The 16,176-nt window shown below is 40.4% G+C and overlaps 3 protein-coding genes across 4 annotated transcripts; 2 read left to right on the top strand and 1 right to left on the bottom strand.

Moving 5' to 3' along the window:
- Window positions 1-107: 107 nt before the first annotated feature.
- On the top strand, window positions 108-3,532 carry rcn2 (reticulocalbin 2). The gene is made up of 8 exons (XM_072385835.1): window positions 108-166; window positions 566-706; window positions 799-901; window positions 987-1,183; window positions 1,271-1,384; window positions 1,481-1,574; window positions 1,671-1,810; window positions 2,604-3,532. The coding sequence occupies exons 2-8, from the start codon at window positions 566-568 to the stop codon at window positions 2,745-2,747; spliced, it is 933 nt and encodes a 310-aa protein (XP_072241936.1). The 5' UTR covers window positions 108-166; the 3' UTR covers window positions 2,748-3,532.
- pstpip1a (proline-serine-threonine phosphatase interacting protein 1a) lies at window positions 3,309-11,436 on the top strand. 2 transcript variants are annotated; one of them, XM_072385834.1, is made up of 15 exons: window positions 3,309-3,396; window positions 4,197-4,297; window positions 4,393-4,467; window positions 4,596-4,630; window positions 4,750-4,856; window positions 4,947-5,009; window positions 5,465-5,569; window positions 6,974-7,019; window positions 7,239-7,318; window positions 7,771-7,869; window positions 7,964-8,060; window positions 8,215-8,302; window positions 8,390-8,481; window positions 9,595-9,689; window positions 9,779-11,436. In XM_072385834.1, the coding sequence occupies exons 1-15, from the start codon at window positions 3,367-3,369 to the stop codon at window positions 9,908-9,910; spliced, it is 1,245 nt and encodes a 414-aa protein (XP_072241935.1). In that variant the 5' UTR covers window positions 3,309-3,366; the 3' UTR covers window positions 9,911-11,436. The 2 variants fall into 2 exon arrangements, with proteins under 2 accessions (XP_072241935.1, XP_072241934.1); XM_072385833.1 differs by having other exon boundaries at window positions 9,592-9,689.
- tspan3a (tetraspanin 3a) lies at window positions 11,031-15,824 on the bottom strand. The gene is made up of 7 exons (XM_072385836.1): window positions 15,527-15,824; window positions 13,671-13,862; window positions 13,385-13,459; window positions 13,149-13,250; window positions 12,920-13,072; window positions 12,743-12,826; window positions 11,031-11,885 (listed from the first exon to the last, which is right to left on the bottom strand). The coding sequence occupies exons 1-7, from the start codon at window positions 15,587-15,589 to the stop codon at window positions 11,793-11,795; spliced, it is 762 nt and encodes a 253-aa protein (XP_072241937.1). The 5' UTR covers window positions 15,590-15,824; the 3' UTR covers window positions 11,031-11,792.
- Between the last annotated feature and the right edge of the window lie 352 nt (window positions 15,825-16,176).

Genomic DNA, 16,176 nt, shown 5'->3' with positions numbered 1-16,176 from the left:
CCATGCCAATGACTACAGTAAAAAACATTTTACATAAAATTCATAAAAGTCACTATTTTCATACTTTTTTCCATGAAGACTTTTATTTTGACGTTCAAGCCGGAAATGTCTCATTCTATAGTGCCAAAGACGTTTGTGTCAACACTTGTACGGAAAACTTTCCACAGTAATGGCATTTACATTTTTCTCTTTACGATATATGTCGACATTGTCGTAGATATAGCATTATCATCATGTTTGCGTTGGATTGATCTCACTTTTGTTTTTGTAGGCTAACGCTGCCGGTGCTTTCTTGTACTCCTGTGTTTGCATGTCTGTTAGAAAAGCATAAATGGCTCTTAATTAGCAGTTACCATCCTCCAGCGTTTCACTATACCTCGTACTTTTTTGTTCCTGTTTCTCACCATCTCAAGACGCAGCTGTCAGTTGCGTATTTAGCAGGTTTTCAGTTTTAACTTCCACCAGCTGGCCACCAGATAGCACAGTTGCATTGGGTATATCAGTCTGTTTTCAGTGCCTTTATCAGACATTATTTTCTTTTAATTAGCTGTTTATTACTCATCAGATGGCACACGCTACATTTTTTGTCTTGCTGCTGCTTCAGTTTGGATTTGGACAAGGCTCCCATAAACATGCTCATGAAGATCATTACATCGGCCAGCTGCACAACCCTGACCACGACACGACTATACTGCTGGGAGATGAGGTTGCTTTATATTCTTGTTCATTTTCTTGCACTCTTCGGTCCTTTTTACAATCTTCACTCAGCAACACCCGACCTATTTTATGCCATTCCAGAGCACAGAGGAGATCAAGAAACTTGGCCCGGCAGAGCAGAAGACGAGGATGATGGAAATTGTAAATAAGATTGATACAAATGGGGATGGTTTTCTAAGTGCAGGTAAGGTTATATTTCTGGCAGGAAGAACAAAGTTCCTAACAGTGATGAAATGCCACTCTAAATGTTAAGTGTGTTTTATCCACAGAGGAGATCACCCTGTGGATTCAACGTGTCTACAGGAAATATGCTCTGGATGATGCAGCGGAGCGTTTCCGTGAGTTTGACATCGACAAAGACGGCGTAGTAACATGGGAGGAATACAACAGTGTTGCCCACGGCCAACTTGTTAGTTTAGATGACAACATCGTCCTGGAGGACCCAGAGCAAGAGTCTGTCAGACATGTAGGCAAACTTTAACTGTTGGCTTACACACCATATCACAGCCTAATGTGAGCGTCTGACCTTAACACAGATTCATATCCCTCTTAGCTCCACCTGAAGGAGAAGAAGCGCTTTGATTTTGCTGATATGGACGGCATACCTGGCCTCAGCGTAACAGAGTTTCTTGCCTTCACCCACCCATCTGAAGTGGATTACATGGCTGTGAGATGAGTTTAGCTCCTACTTCTGCACATCCTGATATGACAGTGCACCATCCCATCCATTAGTATCTGCTTTAATCGATTTACCCTCTACCAGGATTTTGCCATTGAAGATGTCCTGAATGAATACGATACAGATAAAGACGGATTCATATCTCTGATTGAGTTTATCGGAGACGTGCGCGGTGAGGGTAAGACTTCAGAGGTTGTTCAGAATCATAAACAAATCCTTTTTTTTTATTCCCCCCCAATGCAGAGGTAACACTTTCTTTTTGTTTGCTTCACAGAGGATTCCCCTTCACAGTGGGAGATCGAAGAAACGGTGCGATTCAAAGAGCTCTATGACCAAGACAAGGATGGCAAGCTGAATCGTGATGAGCAGCTGCGTTGGGTTGCCCCGAATAGCTACGGTTCAGCGAGAGAAGAAGTACGATTCGGCAGATCCATCGTGTGCCCAGATTTTGTTGGCATAAACAATTAATTCAATTTCAAAGAAATCAGACTAGACCAATAACATAGGAAAAGTTTTACTTTTCATGGTCTTCATTGATCACACTGAGTAATCGCTCAGAGTGCAGGCTGGAGGAATCATCTGAATTTGTTTAGTAACTCCTGCAGCCTCATTTAGCAGCAACAACCTCTCCTAGGCGGAGATATCCATGCAGATTTTTATGGGAGTTGCACTGCAGTGAGGAGGATTTTTCTCCTTCTCACAAAATTTCGTCGTCATCTCTCACAGGCATTTTAACTTTATAAGGAACAAGACTATCAATGTTAAAGTTGCCATTCCCTGTGTGTTTAGAGTCACCAGGCCCTGTGGTAGCAAAGCAGTCAAAAACCACAATGTTACCTCAGCCATGCTTCACAGTTTGAATCAGAGTGCATAACCGTTGCTTTTGTTTTTAGTGGGCACGTGACCATTTTAGCAGGCTGTAAATACTTCTACAGATGTGTCACTGTTCTCCTTGGGTTGTTTTTCTCTGGTTTCAGAAATGCATGTTTGCGCTTATGCTTATGCCTTTGCAGCCAGTAGCACCAGTCCTAAATTAGCTCCGTTTCCTCCAAGAAATCCTCTCGTAGCTTTTTGTTTTTAAGGTTATTGCATCTAAATATTGGCTCTTGTAATGCTCCTTTAGCTCTTGTTTGGAGGCATGGCATTTTATTATTTTATTCATTAGATTCACTTATATTCACTTGATCTGCTTCCCTGTCATTAACAGGCCCTTCACCTCATCAAAGAAATGGACCAGGATGGAGACGGGCAGATCTCAATGACAGAAGTTTTGAAAAACCAAGAAACTCTCATGAACAGCGAAGTGACGGATTATGGCAGACAGCTGCATGTGTCACATGACGAATTATAAATGTTTTTGTATATTGTGTCTATGTCTAATTTGTCTACACGTGGATTATGATGATGGAGCTTATTTCCCTTTTTTTCACCTTGCAGTTGGTAATGTTGTGAACTTATCTTACTGGTGATCATGCACTTAACGTGATTTCTACTATTACATTTTATTGTAATCACCAGTGCAAGTAATGCAACAGTTGCATTGCTTGATACTGGGTTGCATAATGTTGTGGGAAATTCCTGTTATTGTTCCAGCTCTACATGCAGTAAGTGCTCTTGAGTTCTTGAGAGTTTGACTTGAAAAACTTTAATGACACAATACACACTTTGTTGAAGTTCAAACTGAGAACCATTTGAAAAAGAAACTGGAATTTGTTTCGATCGCTTTGGCAGGGGTTGTTCTAACGGCATTGGCTGTCATTTCACTTGTGGCAACTATTGACATGTTGCAGCTCTTCCTCATTTAAATCAAATGACTAAGTGAGCGAGAGTTACTGCATGAGGGCTTGTTTCCTGAATGTGCCTTCATCCGTTTCACTTGCAACACGCTGCACTCTGCTACACAGCTGGGGCTTATAAAGTGAGATAAAGACGAGTTCTCCGACAAGGACTATTTTTTAACCACTTCCACGATGACTTTACAGTTTAAAGATGAATTCTGGGTAAGTTTGTGTAAATTCCATCAGTTTTTCTTTTTATGTTCACCTTAAAAGTAACTATGAGTCTTACTTATCTGTGAAGTCCATCTTGTATACAGTGTTTTTGCTGAAGTGAATTAAACTGTATTCATACTCTTTCGTTAAGTCGAGATGATTTTTTTTAACCTGTACTAGTCATGTATTACGTTGTCTTGAGCTAGTCTTAAATTATTAACACTCTGTTTTTTATTTTAGACATTTACTTGATCTTTTCTTTTTTTTTTTAATCTCTCAGCTGTGTTTCTGTTGTGCACTGGTATAAAATCAAGCGTGTCATGCAAATTAAACTTTTTTTTGCGTAACTGTTCTGTTGTCTGCAAAAGAAAATACTTCTCCACAGTGAGGTTATGATGCTGATCATAGACTTTGGATAGGTAATAATCAAGTGCTTTATATCAATGCCAATCATTTCCTGTTGATCAGGCCCACCCACCCGCACGCTTCAGATTTTCTGTCTCCACTTTTGTATATTTGATCAGTTTGCGGTGTGAGATTGTGTGCCCACACCCCCCACCCACCCAACCCATTTTCTATTATGTAAAAATACACCTCATAACGTTTAATGTGTGGGGACTTTTCAGGCCCCCTGTCACACTTAATTGTTTCCATTCACAGTCAAGCATGTAATACTTTCTATTTAACTACAGACAGGATGCCACAATACCTACATGTGGAAAAATTAAATAATTGTGAATGAATAAAAGAAACAGTTTGAATTAACCCCTTCTTTTAAACATGTGGTGTCTGGATTCTTATGTTTCTAGGGAGCCGACTTCATCAGCAATGTTGGTTATGACACTATTATTCAAAGACTTCATGAAGGTCGACGAACATGCAAAGACATGGAGGAGCTCTTAAAATTGAGGTTGGCTCACTTATTTCTGCTCAGTGCAACCCAAATGTAAAACGTGACCGCTATAAACTGTGGTTCTTATGTGTCATTCTTAATTATCAACGTAGGGCATCAGCAGAGGACAAATATGGAAAGGAACTGGTCTCAATAGCTCGCAAGACGGGGTCGTTGTCTGAGATTTGGTAGGTGTGTGTGGGTGCATTTGACCAGAAATGTTAATACTCACAGTTTAACAGTTCTGCCTCATAAAGTCAATACATAAGATTTAAGCATGTTTTGTGAATGTCTGTCATTCATTTTGCTTCTACAGCACTGTGAAGGCATCATTTGATGAAATGAGAAAAGGTAAGCACGGGTTACACTATACACACATTGATTATATTATTTCTAGAGTATTCATAGACATCTACGCTTCATCAATTCGGTTATGGGCCCTTAGTTGTATATTTTTGTTTGTTTTCCAGAGATTGAAAACATAGGAAACTTACACATCCAGTTGTCTGGGCTCCTAAAGGAGGAGGTGAAGAGGATGGAGGAGTTCAGAGAGCGACAAAAAGAACAAAGAAAAAAGGTACACAAGAGACTTTCGTCTGTACTTTTTGCATAAAGAGAAAATTTGAAAAAGTTGCCTTTCTCTAATACAATTGTCTTCGCCACGTAGTTTGAAGTCATCATGGAGAAGGTCCAGAAGACAAAAGTCTCCCTCTACAAGAAAACAATGGATGTAAGGCCAATTCATCTTTTTATGATAACAAACCTCAAAGATTTGCAGTTGTCCTTGTTAAAAAGAAATCATATTCTCTTTCACCAAGAATACATATTATTACATATTATATTACATATTATTACATACATATTATTTTCATATTGCATATTATTTCCCATTAACATGACTGTGGCAGTTGTAAGCCAAACTAATAACCAGTTTCACTTCAGCTAACCTCTGCTTATATTGGCTGAGAGATGTGAACTTACACCGCTTTATATAGTTTCTACTGTTGAAAAGCTTCAGTTTTTTTTCTGCTGAGAGGAAGGAAGCAAGTTTTGTTTTTCCAGCTGCGCACACAACATCTTTTTCTCGACTCCACACCTCTACCCTTCTAACGGTTTCAGTATGAAGTGCTAGTGAACAAAGCACTGATTTCATAGTCTCAAAGGGTTTCTGTTTTCTGCTCTCAGTCTAAAAGAACTTATGAGCAGCGCTGCAAGGAGGCAGATGATGCGGAGCAAACGGCTGATAGGCTGGGCAACACTCCCACAGCCACTCCTAAACAAATTGAAAAGGTAATTGTGTTAGTGGAGTGACTCATCACACCACCAGCTGTGCTATTTCCTTTTTAAAATCTAAATCAGGTAAGTGAATCTGTAAACATCCTTAAAGGACCACGAAACATTTATATTATTTATATTATATTATACACAAAGTAGAGTCAAACTTAAAGCAAGACTTTTTTCCGCAGAGAAGCTTAAATATCTGAATCGAGCAACAGTAAGAAAGTTTTACTTTACTAAATGCTTAACTGTAGTGAAAATACATTACGTTTCAGTCAAGTGAAAGGCAACACTCAAACACTCCCGAGAACTGGCCGTAGTCACAGACAAATGAGTCTCAAATTAATCACCAACAACCTGGCTGTCAAGACTTTAGCCCTTCCTGAATGACTCAAGGATCAAGGAGAATCAAGGACTGTGTATACATCTCACTCAACTGAGAAAAAGGACCTCGCTTTCATGAATAGTTACTGTGAAACTCTGAACCAACCACTGAGTGGCAAAACAGCTCATATTTTGAAGGGATTTGTTGTAGTTACCATGCAGAATCCCCCATAATTACCGTACTATGAATGTAAACCCCTCAAGTAAGGCAGTGCATTTATAAATTATTTGTGTGATTAATCAGGTTTTCTAGATCTGTGTTCACTTCAAGACATTTACTAAGCAATGCTGATGAAGCGTTTGGTTAAATTAGTGTCTCAGAGTGTGCTCTCAGGTCACGGTCGAAGTAGTGATTAGTGCTGCTGTCAGCAAAATTTCTAAAAATGAGCAAACTGGATTTCATAAAAAGTTGTGGAGTCTGGCCAAAATAATAACGATTGTAATGTAGTCTGGATCCAGATTACTGCTACTTGCATATACTGGAGGACTCTTTCACCCACATGGACAGTTCATATTTTAAAGTTAGTCAGGGAATATTGTCAATTATCGCATGTTTTCAGATTCCTTCCTCCCATCTGTTGCTAGCTACAACTCTCTCTAGTATTTTAAAGAGTTATCCAAGGGAAGAAAATTGATTAATCATATAAAAGAAAAACTAAAAATACATAAAAAATCATATCTGTAATATCAGCCTAAACTCTTGAAATTTACTGAAAATTAGTTATGACACGTGCTTCAAACAAAAAGCAGTTAAATACTAAAACCACCAAACCGAGCAATGCTTGGTTCCATAGATAAGAGTGAAAAACATAGGCATTCTCGTATCACTGGGCCAGTAAACTTAAGACAGAGTGCAATCAGCGATTAATGTGCCAAAATTCTCACCTGCTAGCCTAACCAAAATTGTTCCAAATGGAAGAAAATCACAATGAAATGCATTTGTGAAAATGAATCTGTCTGAATCGTCTGTTGGGTGAAATTAACACAAACAAAGCCAACGTGTCATTTTGTGTTTCTCTCTCATTTTCCTAGATGAACAACAAATCTAAACAGTGCAGAGAAGCTGCAGAAGAAGCTGGTGAGGATGAATTAACTATCAAGTCCAGTGAAATGCAATATCTGTCCAAGAAAAGACAAAAAAACATTTTGTGTAGGAAGCTGCTGTGGTCAACTTCTCTGTTTCTGGGGATTTCAAAAAAATAGTTTTAACACACTGCATCTTAACTCATGTATATGTAAATGGAACATCAGAGCTCACGTTTCATTTGCATGCATTTCTTTTTTGTCATGTCTGTAGAGAAACAGTACAAGTCAAACACTGAACAGCTTGACAAGATCCGTCAAGAGTGGGAATCAACACACATCGAGACGTGTGAGGTATGACACTAAAAGCTGTACTTCTGCTCTTTGCTTGTTAAACTATACAGACGAAGACCCAGAGCAGTAATATCACACGTTTGCCTAGTCAGTGAGGATATGCAATACTTCCCATTTGCAGACAGCATTATGAGTCACTGATCTGCAAAAGTGTTTCCGGGCATCAAAGTCTTCCTTTATGTGATAGCATCAACAGGGCTGAGGCAGGCATTCACCAACGTTAAGCATCCCTTCTGGGTCAGTTGGCATGCTCTCTCTCTCTCTCACACACACACACACACACACACAAAACACCAACCACAAAAGAAAAGCATAAACCTGTGTACGTATGTGAATGCCATGGAGCTTTCAGAAGCACAGAAATGCACAGCTTTCTTTGTGCAGGAAACTGCCCTGAGCCGCACTGTTTTCTAGGTTATTTACCAGTCTGCCCATAAACTTTTGTTTTACAGAGTTTTCAGCAGCAAGAAGAAGACCGCATCTGTGTAGTGAGGAATGCCTTGTGGGTCCACTGTAACCATTTATCAATGCAGTGTGTAAAAGATGATGAGGTGGGTTTTTAATGTTTTTAAACATGAGCTGAACAGACGGTCAGAGAGCAACTGCTTACATTCGGAATTCGCTTTGGACCAACTGTCCTTTCAGTGTTATGAAAATGTGAGGAGAACGCTTGAAAACTGTGACATCATCGCAGACAACAATTGCTTTGTGGAGATGAAAAAGACCGGCTCAACACCCCCCGGTAAGCCCTAAAACCTCCAACCTTCCTGATTTGAATATGTTCCACGTTGAGAGATCATTTAAATATTATCTCACAGTTGGAGGTAAATTTCCTCTAAAAAAAAGCAGGGTTTTTTTTTGTTTTAGTTTACTGAATGCCAACACTGTTTTCACAGCTCCAATTGAATACCAGAATTACTATGAGAACAACGCTTCGTCTGAGAGAAATGGCAGCGCTGGATTTGCAGGAGGAGTCATAAAAAGGTTGATTGATAACAAATAATGATCACAATATATCTGCTAAATATACTTTGTGCACTTCACTTACTTAGACCTTTCCTCAACCTCAAGGTTTTCAAACTTCCTGCAGGGGAGCTGTACCAGTGGCTTCAAACAGAACATTAATGAGTCACCCGCACAACCGGCTGGTTTTGTACCTGCAGGTAAAGTTATTCCAGTAATCTTGTTGTGACTGAGAAAGCCTGTTGATCCTGACAAATCATGTGCACAAACTGCAAAGTTACCTACTGTAGCTACTACTCTTGTATGTGGAAATATTTTTATTCAGTTTTTTTAATTCAGTGTTGAATAAATACAGAAGTCTGCATTTTTGCAGATGGTTATAAGCCAGTGTTTGGCAATACATATTCAGAAGTGCCAACACACCAGTTTTTTTTTTTATTCAGTGCCAGTTAGTAAGCAGAGATGATGAAATGAAATGCTAAATTCAACAGATGGTTCAACTTCTGCCACTCGAAACAATAAAGTATGAATACCAACCTGCACTTGGGGTAAAAGGAGTGTACAGCGAGATTGAAATTAAATAAAATTTTACATCTTTATGTATGGCTGGCACTATATGTCCCTTGTATGATGGTGTTTGGTCCAATAATGCCAAAAAAGCCTGTTTTTAAACTAGTCATTTACAGGTTGTCACTTGGTCTGTGTAGATTCTCAGTCACCCAGGTAATCCTGCGCCCTTGAATAAGCTGAGAACTGAAGAAGCCTCTCAGATGAGAGGTGATACATCTTCAAGGAACAAGAAGAAGTGTGGCTGCACTTACTCAAGCTGAATGCATTTCTTAGAAAACCCTCAAATATATTACTGACTCATGATGTATTCTTCCTGTGTACAAGTTCTGCATCTGCTGAAATACTTTCTCATATTCAGAAGAGAGTTACTGCTCAGGTCAAGAAAGCTGACCAATCGGAGCGGAGCAGGGCCTGTCGCTCCTGTTTTTCTGTGAAACCAGAGAAGACTGAATCAAATAGGATTCTGCTGAATATATCATGAGGGTTTATTTTGGTTCTTCCTCTGGTCGTGTTTTACCTCTCCACCAAGTTGATATTCCCATTACTGACAGATGTTCATATACTAACTCCTCAGAAAAGGATTTTTGTTGAGGGAATTCTTTAGCTGTGTGCTCACGTTAAACAGAAGGGTTGGGAGATGATTAGATGGTTTCTTCAGGTTGTCAGTTCTCTGATAAGATATTCCTTAATGCAAATTGAAAATTGCTGCCCACAGTAACTGATTTTTTTTTTTGCCTCAGCAGAAACATCAGAGGGCGTATATGCTTCCATTCCTGGATTTCAAGGGCCCCAGCAAAGCACCATGGAGTACAAGGCTGTGTATGACTATGTGGCACAGGTCCGGTGCAAGATAACAGATATCAGAGACATTTTCAGATGTCCTAATTCCCATTATTCTATTGATTGGTTATGCCTTTGCTTGTTTAGGGAGACGACGAACTCTCGCTATCCGTTGGTGACGTCGTGTTGGTCACAGAGCAGGGCGTGGACGGCTGGTGGACGGTGCAAAGAAATGGTTTTACTGGTCTGGTTCCAGGCTCTTATCTTGAAAAAGAGTGAGTTTTACTGGACGGCATCACACAGGAAGAGCTGAGAGAAAACGCTTCACTTTCCTTTGTAAATTGCAATGGGCTTCTCCTCTGAAATAACCTTGCATCCCTATTGCATGTATCACTGCACCCCTTATGAGCAGGATCCTAACATTTCAAACTCTGACACCTCCTGGTGGTAGCACTATAAAAAGACACTGAGGCAGACAGCAATTCATATCCTGTGCACTCGGTACAGTTCTTAGAATGGCACCAACACATTGCTCCTCTAACTAGCAACAAAACTTCTAAATTTAAAATAATAATAATAAAAAAATGCAATTATCCTGTATAACCCTTGTATGAAGTGTCATATCGCTGTTCCTCGCTGCTTGTGTTGAGTGCTTCTCATACCATTGACAGCTGGGAGACTTACTGATCTTTTGCACAGGATCGTGGCACTAATGTTAATTCACACTCTGTAGTTTTTTTTGTAAATATGATTGTTGGGCAGAGTGTTTGATTCCCGTTGTCGGCCTGCTCATTATTTATATGAGAAACTATCGCTAGTTTTCTGAAAGCGAGAAATTACGAAACGCCTGTGAAGCATTTATTTGTATTTATTCAATATGAGAAATAAATGCTTTGTTTTGTTATTTTCTTTTCACACCAACAACTCTGTCTTCAGACCTTTCACTCTTATGTTGTTCGTGAGCAGGTTATTTTTTGCATCAAAGGCTATTTTCAGGGTGGATTATAAGAAGAGCGTATCGGGCACCATTTACAGGTCATGTGGCTGATTAGTCACTTCTCACAGGTCTCTGGTTACTCTGCAGCGAGTAGCTGCTAAGTCAGTCGGTATCAGGACACCACAGAGGAGTCCTTTTGGGTCTGTGTGAATGTTAACGACGGTCGTTCAAGAGGTCGCAAGATCTTATCGAGGCCGATACAACCTGAACGTTTCATTCTACTGAGAGCTACGACTCTCGACGATAGATTACTGGGGCCCTTAAAGTTTGACAGTTTGAGAATGTTGTGCATTTCTCCACTGTTAGGAGTCTTTGATCGCTCTCTTTTTTCTTTTTCCAACGTTGACGCTCAATAAATGACAAATAAATCACGACAAAAATGATTCTGAATAAAGCAGAAAAAAAAAGAAACACTCATTTATTTTCACACTTTCACCTCACGTACATTTTATCGACACGTTTGGTTTTTTGTCGCAGCTGGATTTCAGCAAATTCTTTTTTCTAAAACTAAACTCGGCAGACTTTTGAGACTGAAACACACAGCGCTGAGTTGAAATCCATTGTTAGTTGAGAATAACCAGAACAAAGTGCCCATGTGTTCAAGGTTTCTCATTTAAAGACCAAACAGGCCGAGACCGGTTAAGTTACATAGCTCACACACAAAAACATGCTGTGACATTAAACTTGGGCTCTAGTGTCATCTACGCCTTGTGCTGGTGAAAGGAAAAGTTTTGACCATTACAATGCAGAAGTCGTTCTTGCATGGTGGTAGCAGAGCTACTAATAGTGAAAGTACAAAGTAAAATTCTCTTTCATTCCAGTAAATGACAGATTTAAAAGTAAACTACAATGTATAGTGCAAACTATCATGAGGGAATTACCCCGTCCACAATATCTCCAGAGCTGACTGACAAAGTTTGAGTTTGGGAAGAATGAACCTTAACATCCTCACGTCAGCCTCAAAGCAGAGAAATGGTCTCATTCTCATTGGCCTTTAATGAGATCGGCCTAAAGCTTTTTTTATTTTGTTGAAAAAAAACAGGTATAACACTGTATATACTTGGTTAGTGTGATAAGGGTTGCTTGGTAACAGATTATTTTCATGCTCTCACCAATGACACGACATCCGAAAGAGGTTTATGTTGAGAAATGCGTTCGGGCCCTTTATGCATGGGTGCCCCCCGTAATAAGAGGCTCGTAGGGAGGGTCTCTGCTTCTGTTACACAGCACGACACAGGCACACAGCATACCCAGCATCTGGGGGGAAAATGAGACACAGTTCAAAAGCTAAAATCGTACCTTGCGTTGCAGCTACAACTTTACCTCATTCCTTCTTTTAGTAGGACCTATATTTAGGAGGAAGTGACATGCAAGCGTGAAATCATGGGCTGCAACTGACCTCACCCTTCCGGGTGACAGTGCTGCAAGGCAGAGGCCAGAGTATATACATTTCTCATTCTAAGAGGATAGAAAACACAACAATTCCTAATTTCCTTGCAATTCAAACACATTTTTAAGTAGTATGTTGCATTTCTGACAGGTAGATAAAACATTTTATTTTAATAAAGACTAAAACCTTCTAACTAAATTATTAAGGCATGTTTAACTCAGCAGATGTTTCCTTCATCGATTCACAATCTGCAAAGGGAAACATCTGTGGTCGACTGTTTCAAACACCTAATTTCCTAAAAAAAAAAGAATCTGCGGTTGCTTCTGAGATACAGTGTGAGTGAAAACAAAAAACAAAAAAAAAGGAAACGCAGCTAGAAGCACCATTTGTGACACGCTTCTACAACCTGTTTGCATACAAAGTAGAAATGACGAAAAACCACCACCCAAATTTTGACTGAATTCTTGAAAATATTCACATCTGAAACCTGTAAATGTAATTCAGTCTGAGAGGCCTTCTTGTGATCTGCTCTGGCCATCAAAACCTTCCTTCTATAATAAGGATGCAAATGTCTGTTTACAGACGTGATTGTTGGCTCTCAAAGAAGGACAGACCTCTGCCCAGACCGACGCCCAACCCACTTTTAAACCTACATCAGATCAACATTTCAGTTTTCCTCCCTTTGCTTCATTTCTTAACCAAAGTTTTCATTAAATGAAAATACCTGGATGGCAGCAAACGTCAGTGCGGTCCAGATGACATACATCATGATCTCCTTCAACTTCTTCACAACTAGAGCCTCGCAACCCTACAATGTCAAAATAAAGCAAGAGTATGAAAAGGTGAGAAGTCGTTCTCTTTTTTTATGGGGGGGGGGGTGACCACTTTGGAAGTTGTTTACTTCTTGGTAGAGATCCTCGGGATGAGAAAGGGACCCTGTGCAGCCTGCAGTGGCAGCTTTGCAGCAGCTGATGGGCACACTGTTGTTTTTAGATTCCTCGTACCAGCGCGTGCGCTGCCAGTCCGAGTAGTTGTGGATCCCACAACACTGAAGCTGAAAATCAAAACAAAGACAGTTAAGACTTGTGTTGTCTTCCAGGCGATAAGCGAAAAAGGACTCCGGTCCTCACCTGTCTCTGAACATAGTCGATGGCACGGCTCTGGGCGTTGCTGTTGGTGCCATTGTACTCATCATAAACCTTCGCGATAGAACTATTGACCTCAACTTCAACCTGGAAAGGGCGAAACCAAACACTCGTTGTCACATCTAGGGTCGTGTGTTGCGGAGGGTTCACCAGGGGTTATCAGAATAACTAGCTGTGTCACAAGAGGCCGAGCAAAGCAAACATGCACAACACTTCCTCACCTTTGCTCTGTAAACATATCCAAGAACCACCACCGCCACTTCCGTCATGAAAACCAGCAGGAGAATGACGACAAACTGTGGATTGAATTTCAAGATACAAAATGCATGAACAGCAGACACTTCAACCTGTGCAAGTTGCCTTCATCGTATGCGGCAGTTCAACGCTCAACCAAATGTAGTGAATGAGATGAAGCCTATGATGACTGTTATAATGCATCCTGACATACGCTTTAAGGCCTCTGCTACTTGTCTCTTTGAAGCGAAAGGTGTAAAGTGGCTTACTGACCGTCGTCAGTCCGCAGTGGCTCTCTCTCACTGTGGCGCAGCAGCCAATGAGCCCGACAATGAAAAGGAGGGCCCCGACCACAATGATGATCACTGCCGGGATGAGAGTGTACACGTCTTCGAAGAAGTGGTCGTAGTCGTCGTAAGTAATGAAGACGTATGCGCCAACGTAGCACAGAACACCAGCGGCAGCCTGTGGGTCAAAGGGGGGAAAAAAAAAAAAAAAAACATTTCATTTACAAAAAACAAAACAGTAAATCCTCTTTCAACTCTAAGGTTTTACATATCGGGACACAACAAAACCCACCTGATTTTAATACATGACAATTACAACCTCTGATGAAACAAGACTTGATGACTCGGCATGATTGTGTATTTGACAAACACTACAACCAAAATGCAGAAGCAGTGTACAAGAAACCATGCCCACCTAGACTATATATGCTGCAGAAAAAGTAAGCACACCCAGAAGTTAAGATTGTCTACTTTTAAGATTGTCAACAGAAATAATCTCTTGTGGCTGTTCTGTATAATCATCCACCAGTTCCTTACTTTTTACTCTTTATGCTATTCATTTAGTCTGAAGATGTTTAGTCCATGTAATAACCCTCCAGTTCTTATTTTTGAGCCAGCCTTTGGAGGATTTGTTGGTTTCCTGAAGATCCTTATCCTGTGGGAAGGAAACATGCTTTTTCTTTTCTCTTAAACACCAACTCCTTCAATGTGGCCAGAGGACACATTTAAGTCTTCTGTCCCGATCACTTGATTTCAAATGACTTGGCCTTTGCCAGTGTGCTCTTTGGTAAAATGTAATGCTACCACAATCATCCTTTTGGACAGCTTAGGCTTTCCCTGTCACACCATGGCTGTCTTCACAGAGGAGTGCTTTATTTCGTTTCATTTGTGGATTTTCTAAACTCCCTGGTCAGGCCTTACAAAGCTCTTTAGAGAACACACTCCTCAAAAGAAGGATCTAGATGTCAAGGGGACTGCATAAAAGAGGTGTCCAGTGAACTGGCATCTTATTGGGAACACCTGATGCTTTTTATACAAAGTGGTAAATGAACAAGTGTGCCTGTACTTATTCCTCTCCATGATTACAAAATGTCATTTTTCAGGTTATCGCATTGTTTAAAACATGTTAACAAGTCAGTCATTTCAATGGGATTTATTTACATACATGACAGAACACACCGTCACCAACACAATGAAAGACCTTAGTCAAAATAAACACTTGAATACAAATGCTATACTTTTCTTAACTGCAGGACTTGAACCCTCCACTACACAGTAATGACCCGAGCTTCTCCTTTCACTCCACAATACTCATGTGACTCCATTGTGGTTTAACGACCATGACATTCAAGGTACACATTTCAGAACGAAAAAAGACACATCATTAAAACTGACCACCAAAAAAACTAAAAAAAACGACGCTCTTCAACAACTTTGAACTAACCAAGCTCAGCTGACTAATAATATTACTAAAGGCCGCTGGAACATTTTGCTGAATCATTTTCTCAGTCTGTCTGCTCTAACCTGCAGGATTCTCTGAGGAGGAGGGTGGTCGACACAAGTGATAGCCTCAACTTTAAAGACGCTGCGAACAAAGGTTTTTTTACGGAAAAACACGTCACAACGTGTAACGGTTTCAAAATAGCCACTGGCGGAAAATAAGACAACCCAATACACCGTAGGCCGTTTTAAAAATGTTAAATCCACGCCAAACTAATCTATTGCTTTTTTAAATAGACGTACGCCTGCCGAAGCTAGTTTAGCTGACTGCGGTCAGCTAGCTGGTGCGGTTGCACTGTGGGTGACGCACGTTTAAAACTACCACAAACCTCCCCAACGTACCCAAAATATCAGGTTCAGAAAGACCAGGGCCGTCTTCGAGGACGTGATGCCACACTGTCCCATCTTCAACGCGGGGGGTTTAATGTCTCTCCTGGTAGAAAGTAAAATAAGGACTCTACTCAGACATGTCCCTGCCAGCTCCACCGGTGGTATTCCATTTCCCAACTCTGTGCGCACCAGCCAGGCGACGCAGTGCCGCCAACACAACCGGAATAACGACAGCGATGAGCCCGGTGTGAGCAAAAAAGAGAACAACCCTGAAAGATGTTCGTAATTCAGGCCCAAACAATATTACACTTTGCACCAGTGACAAACGTTGATACTATATATGTTAGCGAGAAATACTGAGGTTAATCGAAACGTGCAAGAGGATACTTTGGTGACACTTAGTGGCTGAACGTCTCATGCATAAAATAGCATCTCTGGGTTTCCCTGTCAGGTTACACGAAACTAAAAGAATGTGAGGAAAACAAGATTAAAGGCTGACCTACTTAGCTGAACAAATTATGATTATTATTATTTTTTACCAAACTGGAGCAGGGTTTAGCTGACAGCAAACGTATTTGTTTGTAACTGCATGCCTCATTTTTGTTCATACTGAACAGTCTGAATGGATATTATATGATTTTGTTTCTCAGTCTGGAAACGTG

This window comes from Leuresthes tenuis, unplaced genomic scaffold (assembly GCF_036924035.1).
Source record: "Leuresthes tenuis unplaced genomic scaffold, fLeuTen1.0.hap1 SCAF_5, whole genome shotgun sequence".
In the NCBI taxonomy this organism is placed as follows: Eukaryota; Metazoa; Chordata; class Actinopteri; order Atheriniformes; family Atherinopsidae; genus Leuresthes; species Leuresthes tenuis.
This window is presented reverse-complemented; position numbering and strand designations above follow the sequence as displayed.

Bases quoted from the DNA above. Each gene is read 5' to 3' on its own strand.
- rcn2 (XM_072385835.1), top strand. From the start codon at position 566: ATGGCACACGCTACATTTTTTGTCTTGCTGCTGCTTCAGTTTGGATTT. The intron at 902-986 runs GTAAGGTTATAT...TTTTATCCACAG, and splicing joins GGATGGTTTTCTAAGTGCAG to AGGAGATCACCCTGTGGATT. The intron at 1,575-1,670 runs GTAAGACTTCAG...TTTGCTTCACAG, and splicing joins CGGAGACGTGCGCGGTGAGG to AGGATTCCCCTTCACAGTGG.
- pstpip1a (XM_072385833.1), top strand. From the start codon at position 3,367: ATGACTTTACAGTTTAAAGATGAATTCTGG. The intron at 8,061-8,214 runs GTAAGCCCTAAA...CTGTTTTCACAG, and splicing joins GACCGGCTCAACACCCCCCG to CTCCAATTGAATACCAGAAT. The intron at 9,690-9,778 runs GTCCGGTGCAAG...TTGCTTGTTTAG, and splicing joins TGTATGACTATGTGGCACAG to GGAGACGACGAACTCTCGCT.
- tspan3a (XM_072385836.1), bottom strand. From the start codon at position 15,589: ATGGGACAGTGTGGCATCACGTCCTCGAAGACGGCCCTGGTCTTTCTG. The intron at 13,251-13,384 runs GTGAGGAAGTGT...CGCCCTTTCCAG, and splicing joins GATATGTTTACAGAGCAAAG to GTTGAAGTTGAGGTCAATAG. The intron at 12,827-12,919 runs GTAAACAACTTC...TTGACATTGTAG, and splicing joins CCGAGGATCTCTACCAAGAA to GGTTGCGAGGCTCTAGTTGT.